The sequence below is a fragment of the Ammospiza caudacuta genome, chromosome 2 (assembly GCF_027887145.1).
Source record: "Ammospiza caudacuta isolate bAmmCau1 chromosome 2, bAmmCau1.pri, whole genome shotgun sequence".
In the NCBI taxonomy this organism is placed as follows: domain Eukaryota; kingdom Metazoa; phylum Chordata; class Aves; order Passeriformes; family Passerellidae; genus Ammospiza; species Ammospiza caudacuta.
Window position 1 is genome coordinate 46,842,670 of NC_080594.1, and position 14,094 is coordinate 46,856,763.

The 14,094-nt window shown below is 44.3% G+C and overlaps 1 protein-coding gene across 1 annotated transcript in view; it reads right to left on the bottom strand.

The window, feature by feature from the left end:
* The window catches only part of GUCY1A2 (guanylate cyclase 1 soluble subunit alpha 2), a 137,050-nt gene extending 127,749 nt beyond the window's left edge, over window positions 1-9,301 (bottom strand). The window contains exon 1 of the mRNA XM_058825719.1: window positions 9,044-9,301. Within this exon, the coding sequence (XP_058681702.1) occupies window positions 9,044-9,301 (258 nt within the window). The remainder of the gene's footprint in view (window positions 1-9,043) is intronic.
* Between the last annotated feature and the right edge of the window lie 4,793 nt (window positions 9,302-14,094).

Below are 14,094 nucleotides of genomic sequence, written 5' to 3' on the forward strand. Positions count from 1 at the left end.
AAATTTCCCCTTCAACTGCATCCCTTCTTACCGCATCCCTTCTTACAAATGTCTTTCCTAAGGCATTCAAACATAAACTTTCCAATCTTCTCAGAATACTGAGATTTCAGCCTATTCTCTAGCCATTTTCTGTTGCCTCTGAAATGTCTTTCATTTGATTGCAACACCTTTGGAAATAAACGGTAGGGCTCATCTGCCCAACTGCAGGCACCCACAGTGATTAATTTAATCCTCTGGTTGGCATCTAATACGTGCCTGAGGACTCAGTCTTTATAAATACCCATTTCTTTCTTTTGTCTAGAAGAGACATTGATTGATTGCTACAGACTTCGACATCTTAAAATGTTTAGGTAAGGACAGACAAACCCCACACTGAGGTGACAGAACTGCACACAGTATCCCAGATGACTCAGTCTCAATTTACATAAATGCAGTTTAAAATTCTCCATGCCATTCCTTTTGCATCCTAAGATACCCAGATGGAATTAGGGAAGAAAGGGCCTGTACAGAACACTGCCAAGAGAGCAGCCAGGTACACAGACAGTTCCTCCTTAGCCCTCACAAAGTTTTAAATATTTTTTCCTCAGAAAAGCTAAGTGGCTCCTAGCTGAGCTTCACAAAGGCTTCAGCAGTCATGCTGTTAAAACCTGAGTGCTTAAAATTTTAAACATGGAAACTGAAGCACTGAAGAGCATAACAGGCTCTGCTAGAAACCACTTTGCTTCTATCAGAATTTCTTCAAGTATGTCCATTGGGTCAGGAGGCTCTCCCACAGTGTTGTGCCCTGGGGAGTTGCAAAGTCCTTCCCAGAGGAATCTGCACCCCTGCATGCAGGAGAGCCTGTGGACCTCCACCAAATCAGCACTGAAAGTTTTAAATGCTTCAAATTTCAAGTGTTCAATCATAAACTCAGCAGATGTGTATGATTTTAGTCACCAGATTCACTGCTGGTGATCATTCATTAATGAAAAACATTTCCTTTTTCATATTTCAAAACCAATTTTAGTCAGGCCTTTGTGCTTAGGTGACTGCAGATCTCTAAGCACACACGAGCAGGTGTGCATCTGGCCCATCCGAAAGAAGATAAATGGCAAAACAGTCATTTTCAGTCTGCGTATTTTTAATATTTACCCCATGATCATGTAAGCAGTGAAAAACTGTTCCCTCCCTGTCCTTCTGGTCTGCAAAACATTGAATTAAAGAGGTTGTAAACAAAGAATCAAGGCTCCAGTTGAAGACAAACATTTATCAACACTCCCAAGTGCCAGGAGTGGAGAGATAAGCACTGAAATTGCTGCAGCTAGGGAAAAGCAGAACTGAAAAATAAAAGGAAGGCTCCTTTGGCATCCAGCAATGTTCTGATGATGCACAAAGGAAGAAAACTCCCTAGCAGGTCCTGCACAGTCAGCACTCTCCCTGTCCCATTCCAAGAGCTGAAGAAAGGAATGATAGGGGACAGAAATCAGAAATGGAGAAACAGTTTTACAACATAAGCAATCATCTGAAATTTTAAAAAAGAAATAATATTTAGGGGTTTAATAGTGTTTTTGATAATATAACCAGGGAAAAAAAAAAGTCAGCTCTCTAGATTCTGAACATTTTAAGTTGCACCTATTTTTTTAACTGCTTCTATTTGAGCTAAAAAATGTATCTTCTTCATGAAGACCAGCTTCCCAATTCCAGATGAAAGCACTCCCTGCTTGCAGACCTCCATGGCTAGCAGCAGATTCGGTATCAAGAGAGGGAGATGCATAATCCCCAGGAGTGGACTGTCTGGGGATCCAGGGCAGGGTGAGTGACAGCTGGAGGCAAACAAGCTGCCTGGAACAGCTCAGGATGATCCAGACGGGACCGTGCGAGGGGGCAGTGCCCGAGCTCAGCGCGACTGGCAGGCAAACCTGAGACACTTCTGCTCCTCAGTTCATACAAACTGGGGTCCTCTTCACAGAGAAATGCTGGAGCACATCAGAGAATTGCCTTAATTTAATAAACAGCATTGAGATTAAGAATTTTGCCCAATACTATTTCATGGCAACAATGCAAACACTGTGAAGAAATAAAGCAGAGCTAAATAATGACTAGAAATTGTAAGTTCTGCATCCCCAACTGCCTTTCAGCTAGAAGAATCACAGATATTAGGGATGGAATTGCCTATTAGATCATCTAGCCTAACTCCTTGACAGTGAAGGATAAATATCTCAGGGTGCTATCCCTTATAACACCAGCTGCAATCACTTTGTTAATCTCTGAATTTCAGCCTGGTCTGAAATGGACAGAAAAACTGTTCTGTGCTGCAGAGAGAATGTGCTCAGTAAGATTATAACAGATGATCTATTGCTAATACTACCTGTTCATCTTTTAATGCAACTGATATCTACTACATAAAATCATCAGTGCTACTCCAGCAGACTGATAGGAAATGAAAAGCTTTATAGGTCGGTCCTTTTCAAGGATTTTTTTTTTTCTGCTGAGATAGAAGAAGAACCAATTTCCCCAGTGTAACTGGACATAATTTCATATGCATCTCTGCATAGGTACTTATCCCTTTGAAACCTACAGACAAACCCCAGATGTTTTTAATCTTCATTCTGAAACTTAGTTTGAGAGTTTGCAAAGCGACACATACCGAAAAATCTGGATACAAGACAGAATAACTTCTTTTACTCAAAGCACTTCATAGCAGCCTTTAACATTAGCGCAAGAGGTAGAAGGCAAGAGCAAGCTTTCCTCTGTATTAACATTTTGCATTTTATCAGAGCACAACCAACTGCTGTGAGGTGGTAAATGGCTCTGCTCAAACAGTTTCAAATGAAAAACATTCATGCTCACTGTGATGCAGCCATGAGGGCTCACTGCTTTTGTAGGGGCATTTATTAATGATCCTGACATTCTCATCTCCCTTACACCTTTCTCTATTTGCACCTGCACACTCTGGCCAGGGGAGAGGCAGAGAAGTGCAAAGCAATTTAGATCAGTTTTGTGGGATCACCACTAGTGCTGCCATGCTCTGCTCTGCCAGCCAGCAGGTCTGATCTGCCCGTGGGCAAAGCCTATTCCCCAGCAGGGATATGCTCACTGCTCCCAGGCAGCAAACTTGTCTGCAACCTATGAATGCTTCCGAGACACATTTTCTCCAAGCACTGAAGGGAAGTTAAGATTCAGCCTGGAACAGCACAAATATTAAGAAAGCCAATATTACTATGACTGGTCTAAGCATTAGATGTCAAATACTTAAACTCACACTCAATAAAATTTCATCAAGGTCAATACAATGCTGCAGGCCCTTGGCCAGATAATTTCTTCAGTATTTTATTTGCTGAAGCTGAACTTTCTTTGCATCAGATGTTAAACTGCTGAACAAGAAAAACAACTAAAACCCACTGTGATGCTCATATTGATGATATTTTCCTGAATTTTCCTGTTTAAGACATCACAGCTCCATTTCAGGCTGATGATGAAATAACAGATTGACTGACTACAGACTGCTTGTGTGACCTTCTGTATAACTGACTTTTGTCTATGTTGAGTTAAAAGATACTCAGCAAAAGTCTGGTTTTATTATACTTTCCAAAAAATCATTCTGTTCGCCTGCTGAAATGAGAAATTAAAAGTTTCCCATAGAATGTGCCTCTCTTCACCATTGTCATGCTTCACACCCACATTCTTGAGAAGGATGTTACTCATGTATGAAGGTCATCCAGCCTGGGCTACTAAGTGAATAAGATCATCACAGCACTGATATGGGTATCATTTGACATTACCTTATTTCATTCAGAAAGACAGGCAGAAGTCCTTTCTACAACAGCAGAGCTTAGCTATACACAACGTGTTCATGTAAGTGATAGGGAGCTCAGAATACTTGTGCAAATTTTTTCCAAAATCTTATGCAAAAATCAATTTGCTACCTCTCCTGCTAGTGGCAGCAGCTTGTTAAGGGGGTAGAAGTAAAAAGCTAATAAAAGGAGTAGTACTCATGGACACTAAGTGGTAGAGGTTTATGATGGAGCCACGTTTGATATAAGCTGCTACACTGCAACTTCTCTGCCAAAACCCCACCTCCGCTCACTGGAGGATTCACTTGCAATTAAGCAATCTGAAGTTACAGTAGTTCTGTGACATAAGTCATAGCCTACACACCAACATAAATGACTGCTTTTACATTCACTTTTCTTCCACTGGCAGGGAAAGGGCTGCATTCAGAAAGCCGGTTCTTAAATTCAAACTATTTGGCGGCAGCCAGTAGTAGCTTCCTAAATAACACAGAAAAAAAAATAGGGTTCTTACATTAATGTGTTTTGAACTGGGCATTTAAAGAATAGCAGAAATAATTCTAAGTGAACAGAAAAGTATAACAGAAGTGATTTTCACTTAACAGTTTTGTAAGCAATGCATTACATTGGCCTTTCAGAAAATAAAATCAAATGGAAGTGTTAGTCAGTTTAATGCTGTGTTGTGCTGTAATTTGTGTTTCAGAAAGATCAGTGCAGTGCTCAGGGGTACACAGATTCCTCTGAATGCACACCCAGTCACTCTCAGATCCTTTAGGGACAGCCTATGCCTCTTAGATGGGAGCAGAGTATTTGACTTTTCAAATCAGTGACAAATTATGTTTTTCTGATTTAGATTCTATTTTCAGCCTGGTATTGGATACAAGTCAAAATAAAACTGGAGCAAAAGTAAAATTGCTGCAAGGAACTAGAATTCAGCCACATATTAAACTGCACTTTTAAAGACTCAAGCTATGTCAACTGGTGCCAGGATACTGTTCTCCTATAGTAGAGCTTCTAAGGGAAGAAAAATTTTTTTTAATAATGAATATCATATAGCATCATGTTCTCTACTTATAATTAATCAAAATGTATGTCTTTGTGGGTGTAAAATCCATCCTTTAAAACAGAACTCAATAACAAAGCTGGAATCAAAAGGAGAATGTATCATTAAATTTGCTTGTGATGTGCATTTAATTACCAAGTTATTTCTTTAAAACAAGGTCAATAAATCAATGTCCCTATTAAGTTCCCAACATTTTATTATTTATCTCCAATAAACTGAACCCAGCCTGGTGACAAGGGCAACTGTTTGTTTTGGGAGCAGCTGGATCTGGCTCCAGATTTCTCTGATCAGAGTGCATAACCAAAGACCATTCGACAGCGGTTCAGATGAAGGAGGACAGAGGGACATCTGTGTTCTGTCAGGAACATGATTTAGGAACATGTTGGAACGGATAGGAGCTGCCTTCACAATTACACAGAGCTGTGGGAACATCACAGGGATCAAAGGCTGTGAGAGGGCAGGGACAGTCATGGGGCAATCTGCAGGGAGCACTGCTGCCAGAACCTCGTGAGCCGATGGAGCCACAAGACCTGTGTGCACAGCCTGGGGTTTATTGTACTGGGCAGCAAAGTTTGGTCCCACCAACCATCATCGTCACACCCAGGTGCTGAGCACAGCTCCCCAGCCCCACAGAAGCTGTGCCTCCACCCTTCTGATGCCAGGGCACTTGGCTACACAGCAAACTGGTTCTGGGGGAGGCAGCAGGGCAGCAGCTTGGTGACATGTTCAGCACATGCACAGTTAGTTTGCTGAGTGAAGCTGAGACAAAAGAGCTGCCTCTCCTTGCATTGTTGCTGCTCTGCCTCCCTGCCTGTGCACCCTGCTTCCCCAGCACGGCTTACTCACAAATGCCAGCGGTGAGATGTAGATGGAAGTCTCACCACACACTTTCCCCAAAACACAGAGCTGTTTTGGTGGGATGTGAGCCCTATCATCCTTCTAGTTCTGGGGCTCAGAAAAGAGGGAGCTTGCAGTGAGCACATTCCAGACAAACAGCAGCAATCCTTCACCCATCCAGGCATGTCAGGGAACATTTACAAACCCACAGGAACATAAAATGAACCCATGCCAAAAGAGGGATCAGGTCCCTACATCCTCTAGTGTAACTACTGCAGGAAAAAATCTCCAATAATCAATATAAGGGAAAAGGTGGAATATCATGCCTGCTGGAAAGTGCTAGAAGCTGTTGTCCTGGAGCAAGGAGAATGGGGTGGATTCAATGCTGCAACACATCAAGATTCACTTTTTGATGTTTTCCCATAGTTCCACAAAAAGTAATGTTTGAGCAAAGTCATATTCAGCTAAAATTGAAACCAAGATTACAAGTGATAAAAAAAATGCAGTAACTTGTTTTCATGGTATTTTAGTGTAATATATCTTGAATATCTCATTACTGCATTTCTTTGTAGAGAATCTCGTACATTTCTTTGTACAGAATCTTGTACAGAATCTCGTAGCTGTACTAACTCATGAATTAATTGCACAGAAGAAATACTTCATACACATTTTTGCACAACCACTCCTAACATGAAGCCTTCTTGCTGCTCTGCCCTACAGACACCCCTCTTGGGTGCCCAAAGCTCTTTTTCCCCTTGGATGCTCCTTCCTATTCTGTTCAATGCTCTCCACATCCCCAGAGCAGCTCTCAGTAGCTCCGGCTACCACTTAGAACTCTCTGCATGGTACAGTAATATTAAATACACACACAGAATTTTTCTTCAGTGAAAACACAAAACAGTGTTTCACTGAGTATATAATCCTAGTCACTGCTGAAGGAAAGCACAAAAATCTACAGCTAAGTATAAACATCAGGAACCTGTAGCATCCTTCAACTTTGAAAGTTGGAATGAGGACAAAGAACTGCTGCATTCATGTCTGAAGAGACAACATTAAACCTTGCAGGCTAGATATACAGTATAAACATCTGTATGCACACAGATATGTTTATATACTTATCAGACACCCCTATCTATAGTAGAATGGAATGAAGATCTGTCTACATCTATAAAATAGTATTAGAGCTTCTTATTTAGAAAGAACATCTGCCAGTGCTCCCTTCACACTTGCCTTCTAATTTAACAAACAACATAAATGAATCCTATTAAATCAAAGTGGGTTTTTTTTTACTTCCAATTAAAGTTATTCCTGATTTATATCAGTAGATGTGAAAAAATAATCCGATCCAAAGTGTTAGACATATGGGAACTTGACTTGTTGCGTGAAGGCATATATTCAGTACTACAGAGCTCAGTAAGAAAGCACCAAAATAACAAAGCATCTGAACAGTGGCTTCTCTGGGTGAAAAATAAAAAGGCAGGGGACTTGGTTCTTTCCCTAAACCAAGACTAGGACAAGAAGACTTCTTTGACTTAAAGACATTAATTTATGCCAAAATGAGTAAGATGGGAATGAAGCTGTAGTTAGGATGCCAAGATAAAAAGGGAAATTTTAAGTAATGTATATAACATTAAAATTCTTAAATAACCTATTTTTTAGCAACAAGGGTTGCTATAATTACCTCCCAGGGAAACCATGAATGCTGTTGCTTGGGACATCAAAACCATGTTAGATGAAATTTTTGCATTCTTAAACAAAATTTCTCTGCGAGCAGGGAAGAAAAAGGACTTGGATCTATCAGAGTTTTATTAATGTCTTAATTCAAGGAATGCGTTTATTTTGAAAACAAATTCAACAACTTATATGTAAAACTGTAATTGTCTCTTATAGCAACATAACACAGGAAATAACAGTCAAAGCTTAGAAAACACAAATACTAAGGTTATCTCAAAATGCTGCGCTGAACTACTTCTGAATACTTCAAATATTTGGGGTAACATATGCTCTAATTATACCATTGCATTGCTATTAAATTAAATAGCTCCTCTCTTTTTTTAGTATACTAAAACAAGACAGGTCACCTGAAATATCATCTATTAATATCAGCATTACAAGACCAGATTCCCAGTGGAGAGGGGAAAAAAACTCAATGGGAAAGGAAAGTCTTAACTGCAGCTGGATGACTATTAGCTGTTTAATGCCCTAAAACTTCTCCCATTAAACACCCTGTCTACTCCTGTCCAGCACTTGAACTCCAAACAGAAAAGAGTATACTAAAACCAATGCAAACTGAGAGTTGATGGTGATGAGACTCGTAAGGAATTTCCAGACCTGCCCAGTAATATGAAAAAATATGATCTGATGCCACAATAGCAGATACAGCTGCCCTGCACATTATGACTACTTGTTGCCATTAATGTTTCATTCTTTAATACATTAAACTATCTCAGAGCCCAAACAAATATTCAGTTGCAGCTGAAACTTCAGGAGGAAATTTTAGCAGTGATCACAGACGTATGTACAGGAGCATAGCGCAATCCTAACACAAAGGCTGGAGAAAAAACCTTTTTTACACTAATCTACGAGAACTCCTGAGACACTGATTTTTCTGTAAGTCTTACAGAATTACACCAGCATATGTTACAGGCTCTACCTGAATTCGCTCCTGATGTTTACAGCGTACAGACAATGCGTCCCTGACTCTCAACTACAGGTGCAGCTATCTAGGCAATCATTAAGTCGTGGATTTCAAAGTCAGCTTTAAAGAAACTGACCTGTCAGTAATGTCTGCGCATCCAGGAGGCACATGGAAATTTGTTGCTGAAATATTTACGAACACACAGCCGGAACTTTGTTTTGTTTTACCCTATTCAGTACAGAGAAGCCCTACAAATGTAAGAAGTTCACATCCCCTCACTGCTCAGGAACAATGCGCACGCCATGCATCATATAGATGTAACTTTTTATATATTAAAAAAATAAGAAAAAAAACGGTCGCTAGTACCAGTTATAAACACTCTATTGCTCTGTTTTCATTCAGAGAGACACTCGGCAGAAACGATAAACCCAGCCAAAGCGGCAGCTGCTCCTAAGCGTGACTCTCGACCCGATTTCCAGCACCGGGCTGCCGGGAGCTGCACTCCCGCAGATCTGCGTGGCTGGCAGCCGGCAGCCGGAGCGGGCACGGAGAGGCAGCGGGCTCCAGCGACCCGGCGGGAGCACTCAGGCGGGGGGCGCGGGCTCCGCCGCCTCTCTCCCGACAGGGACCCGAGCCCCGGGGCAGTGCCGGGCGCGGGCGGGAGCCGGGCGCGGGGCACTCACTCACTCACTCACTCACTCACTCACTCACTCACTCACTCACTCACTCACTCACCGCGGGGGCCGTCAGCCGGCGGATGCTCTCGCCCAGCGAGTCCAGGTTGACCCGCCGGCGGCGCGGAGCGCGGCGTGCCCCGGCGCTGGCAGCGGCGGCGGCGGCGGCGAAGGGGATGTCAGCGGGGCCGGGGGGGCTGCGGCTGCCGTTCCAGCAGAGGCGGGACAGGGGACACTCGCCCTCCTCCTCGGGGCTCGTCTCCGGGCAGTCCGAGCCCAGCGAGCTGAAGGACTCTGACGAGATCTTGCGGCGGGACATGGTGCCGCGGGCGGGCCGGGCGCGGGGCGGCGGCGGGCTCAGCGCGGGGCGGCGGGCAGCCGCGGCGGGCAGCGCCGAGCTGGGCGGGCGCGGGGGCGGCCGCCTCGCATGGCCGCGGGTGCCCCTGGGCGGGCGGGAGGCAGCGGCGGAGCCGCCGCGCCGGAGCGGCGCAGACCGCGGCGCTGCCCCGCAACGCGGCTCTCCGCGCCGGGCCGGGAGCGCGGGTGCCGCGCCGCTCCGCGCCGGGAGCCTTTAAAGCGGCGGCGGCGGCGACCGCGGTGGCTGCTGCCCTCCTCTGCCTCGGCCGCCCGCCCCGCTCTCCCCTCCCCCGGCTCCCTCGCTGCTCCGCGGGGATCACGTGTTGTTTGGAGCCCTTTCCCCCTCCTCCTCCTCCACCTCCTCCCGCCTCCCCCGCCCCGCTCGCCGCCTGTCGCGCTCGGCCCCGCCGGCCCCGCCGGCCCCGCTGCCCCGCGCCGCGGAGATGCCCCCGGCGGGGCGGGCCGAGGGCAGGGCCGAGGGCAGGGCCGGCGCGCAGCCGCTGCCGGTGCCGGGAGGGCGGCAAGGCGCTCCGCTCTGCGCTTTGGAGCTGTGGAGCTGGGCTGGGGGAAGCGGGGACGTGGCCCGGTAGCGCGCACGGCTCCGCGGAGAGCGGCGGTGCCAGCGCGGGGAATGGGGACGATCCCGGGGCCCTCCCATGGCTGCCGCCCCGCCGCCGCCGCTTCCAGTCCCGCCGCGGTGCTGGACAGCTCCCTGGCAGCTCCAGCGGCCGGGAAAGCCGGTGCGCGCTCCCTGCCAGCCCTCCCCGCCTGCGAACTTTTGAAATTACAATAGGGAAGCTGAAGCTTAAAAAATAAATCATTTTAAAAACTGGGGAGACAGGATGCCGGCCATCAGCTTTCAGAATCAAAAGCTGTCGTCTTTGTGCAAGCACTCCTCCCTTTAGCACTCTAGGTTGTGTCCAAAACTGCAAAGAAACTAAATTCATTTTCTCGCTACAGCCCTGGAAATGGGAGAAAGGGCTGGGCTAAGAGAGATGACCAAAGCAGAGGAGCTTCGATCCCGGATGGCACACAAGGTGTCTTCTTCCCAACTTTCCCGACCCATGCTATCAGTTTAAAGACACCTTTTGAGATTCTTTACAATAGTGATAACCCCATGTAGTTCTCCTCAGCAAAAATGCTCCAAGGAAATGTGATCTCAGCTGAAGTGGTTTGTCCTACCATCAATGAAGACAGCTTGTCATTACTTTCCCTTTGTTAAAAAAAAAAAAAAAAACTTATTTTAAAAGGAAATTATTTTAAGGGAGTTTTTACTCTACCTTTTCACTGTACTATGACATGTTTTACAACCTTATCCTTTTAAATGTCTGAATGCAGCCTAAACAAGGACTTACTGAAGAAACGAGGGAGATTTCCACAGGTGTGAAGGAGCTTTTGAGCGTGGCCCCAGGCAGCACAAGCCGATGTCTGCTCTCAGAGGGGGCACAGGTCTATGCCTGAACATGCTGCTTTTAACTGGGACACAACAACCAGGACATTGCTTTCAGTGTGTCATCCTTGTTTCCCTTGACTTGCATAGTGTCTTTTCTTTTTTTTAGTAGAAATAGATATGGAGTCTGGTGATTGAAGCCTGTGGCTTGAAAGGATGTCCTGTAAAGCCAGAGTGTTCCATAGTACCTTCTGTTGCCATGGGAAGTGTTACACTTGGGATGCACAGACTTTTTTTTCTGCAGTCCTGGTGATTCCCTCAGCAGCCCTAGGACATGAATCAGGCATGACTTCGCATTCAAGTAATTCACACACAAACCTTCAGGTCTGTTGTCTTTCTCTGTGTTTCCTTTTCACAGATTCTTTGAGATCAGCTGCACAAGCCCTTGCTGGCCCGCAGGCCAAGCTCCCACCATTGTGGGGACTCAGGAACTAAGGGGTCTGAAAGATGCCCTTTGGTGCTAAGCACCACCCCTAGCACAGCATCACCCCCTAACATCTCTGTGTTAAGATGTTAACATCCTTCACATGCTCCAGTTTCCATTAAATTTACTTCCTTTTCAAAGACCATTTCATATATTCCTCAGTGAAGTAAAATACCACTGGTTTCCTGGCTGATGCAGTGACAGTGACAACTGTGTAAGAGCCACATGGTTTAGCACAGAAAATGCAAATACATATTTATAAGTTCTAAACTGCAAAAATACCAAAGTGTCAACTGGTTCCATGTGCAGCACTTCAGCTGTAGGGTAAGCAACTTGCCTGGAGGCATTTTGCATTTTATTCAGCACTAAGGAAGAGGGTTTCAACATGACAAAAATTACACCTTTTAGGTCTTCAGTTTTCTCTTTTTCTTGAAGTTTAAAGGAGCACTTCCCAATGCAACTTATTGGTAGCATTTGACAGTGCTTTGAGTTACCTTTGCAGCTTTAAAAATTACTTTCCTAATGCTCCTCATGGCCATATTCCTTTTATGTCTATAATATAGTGATCCTGAAGTGGAAAAGAAAATTATCTGCCTCAGTGACTATTCCTGAGGTCAGGACATCATAACCAAATGTACTTGTACCAAACCAACTCTTTTGAAGAACATGAAGGACATTTTCCTTCAATGTCTAGATAGTGAAGTTCACAACTCAGCAAAAAAAATGCCATTAGGTTCTTCAAGTATATTTTTCTTCAGATGAAGCAGACCTTTGAGTAAACCCAGACCATGTTGGCTAGTCTGATTAGATACAACCTTTAAAGCTTGTGAAATTAAGCCTCATACCTGCCCAATACAGTTACTAAGGATACCAGTAGTGTGCATACTGCAACTCTGTTTGGGATTCATGATATGAAGTGCACAGAGCTGAATAGAGCAACCAGCTGGAAAAATACCAAACACCATCATAAGTTGTCTCTAGCTAAATAGAAATAGACAGCAGAAGATTCAAGATGATGCAGATCCCAGAGGTGAGTCTGGTGAGCAAACAAGTCATTCAGTCCCCAGTTAATTATTCTCATTTCATTTTTCTTGATCCAGACGCAGCCTTGGCAAAGGATAAATACCACAGGGGTTGCTTCATCTGGCAGTCAAATGCCTTTGAGAGCCCATAGACATAGACATTTACAGCATATAAGAGAACAAATATTCTTCTTTTATACATGTCTCATCAGCCCCAACCTGTAGCTGGCACATTATTGGGTGAATAGCAGAATGTCTGTAAAATGAATAAGGTTCACTAAAAGAATGCCAATGCAACTTTTCTCTCATACTACAACAGAGTGTGATGTATGTGTCTCACATTACAGACGCTTCGGAAAAAAATTTGACTACTTTTAATTCTTTTACAATTTCTAATGCATAATTACTCTTCTCATTAGACAGCAGCTGAACATGATCCAGAGTGTGCCCAGGTGGCCCAGAGGGCCGATGGCATCCTGGCCTGGCTCAGCCAGGTGTGGCCAGCAGGAGTAGGGCAGGGACCGTCCCCCTGTACCCAGCACTGCTGAGGCCACAGCTCCAATCCTGTGCTCAGTTCTGGGCCCCTCAGTGCCAGAGAGACATTGAGGGGCTGGAGCGTGTCCAGGGAAGGGCAGCGGAGCTGGGGAAGGGTCTGGAGCACAAGTGCTGTGAGGGGCAGCTGAGGGAGCTGGGGGTGTTCAGCCTGGAGAAAAGGAGGCTCAGGGGCACCTCAGCACTCTCTGCAGCTGCCTGACAGGAGCGTGCAGCCAGGTGGGGTCAGCCTGTTCTCCCAGGAAACAAGTGACAGGACAGGAGGAAACTGCCTCAAGTTGTGCCAGGAGAGATCCAGGCTGGACATCAGGAAGATTGTTTTTCCACAGAAAGGGTGTTAAGTATTGGATTGGAGGTGATGGAGTAGTGCTGTGGTTTAGTTGACAAGGTTATGATCAGTCAAAGGTCAGACTTAATGATCTTAGAGGTCTTTCCCAACCTAAATGATTCTGCGTCTCTGTGATTCTAAGGAAAAGATTATTAAAATCACAAATTTTTTCATATTTTTTATCTATTTTCACATTTTTGTCTTAGTGCTAATGAGCAAAATTTACAAAACTGACTTCAGTCCTGACAGAAAATACATGGTCTTTAATTTCCATTATTTAGAGTGTGTTACTTTATTGTTAATTATTCATGATTTTTTATTTATTTGCTATTAACTATGCATTTCTCATCAGACATATGCTGGAGTTTTGATATTATTTTTATTCACAAATGCTGTTTTTCTACAGGTCACACAGCCTTGGAAGATTAAAATAGCAAAACAACTCCATCATAGTGCATTGCATTGTCCTATCTGCCTTTGTTGAGAAAATGTTGGCTGTAAAGCTGCTAAAAGAAAGTATTTTAACTAATCCCTCTATTAGTTGCACATATCACATATATCATATATATAGTTCATATCATTTCACATTATATGGCTTTTTATAATAATCTTTTTTATGGTACTGCTGAACCTACAAGTACTTAATTTTCCTTTAATAGAAAAGATTGTTGTCATGGGATCAATGTGTCCCCACAGAGAAAGTAAACACCTGTTTTGCAAAGCATTTCTAAAGCAGCAGGAGACTGTTATCCTGTGACAACATTGTGCTACAATTACTTTATTGCAGTCGGGCAAAATGAATGATGTGCAGCGAATTTATTCTTTTTCACATTCTGCCAAACCTTCCTGTTCTTTATCCAATGACTTCCATCTGGAGTAGTGCCTGGAAGGATGGCTGGGGCGTTCTGCCATTTGTCATTAATGATCTGTTGAATTACAGCTGGCTTGAAGAACAAATCAATTCTATATTTCAACTACT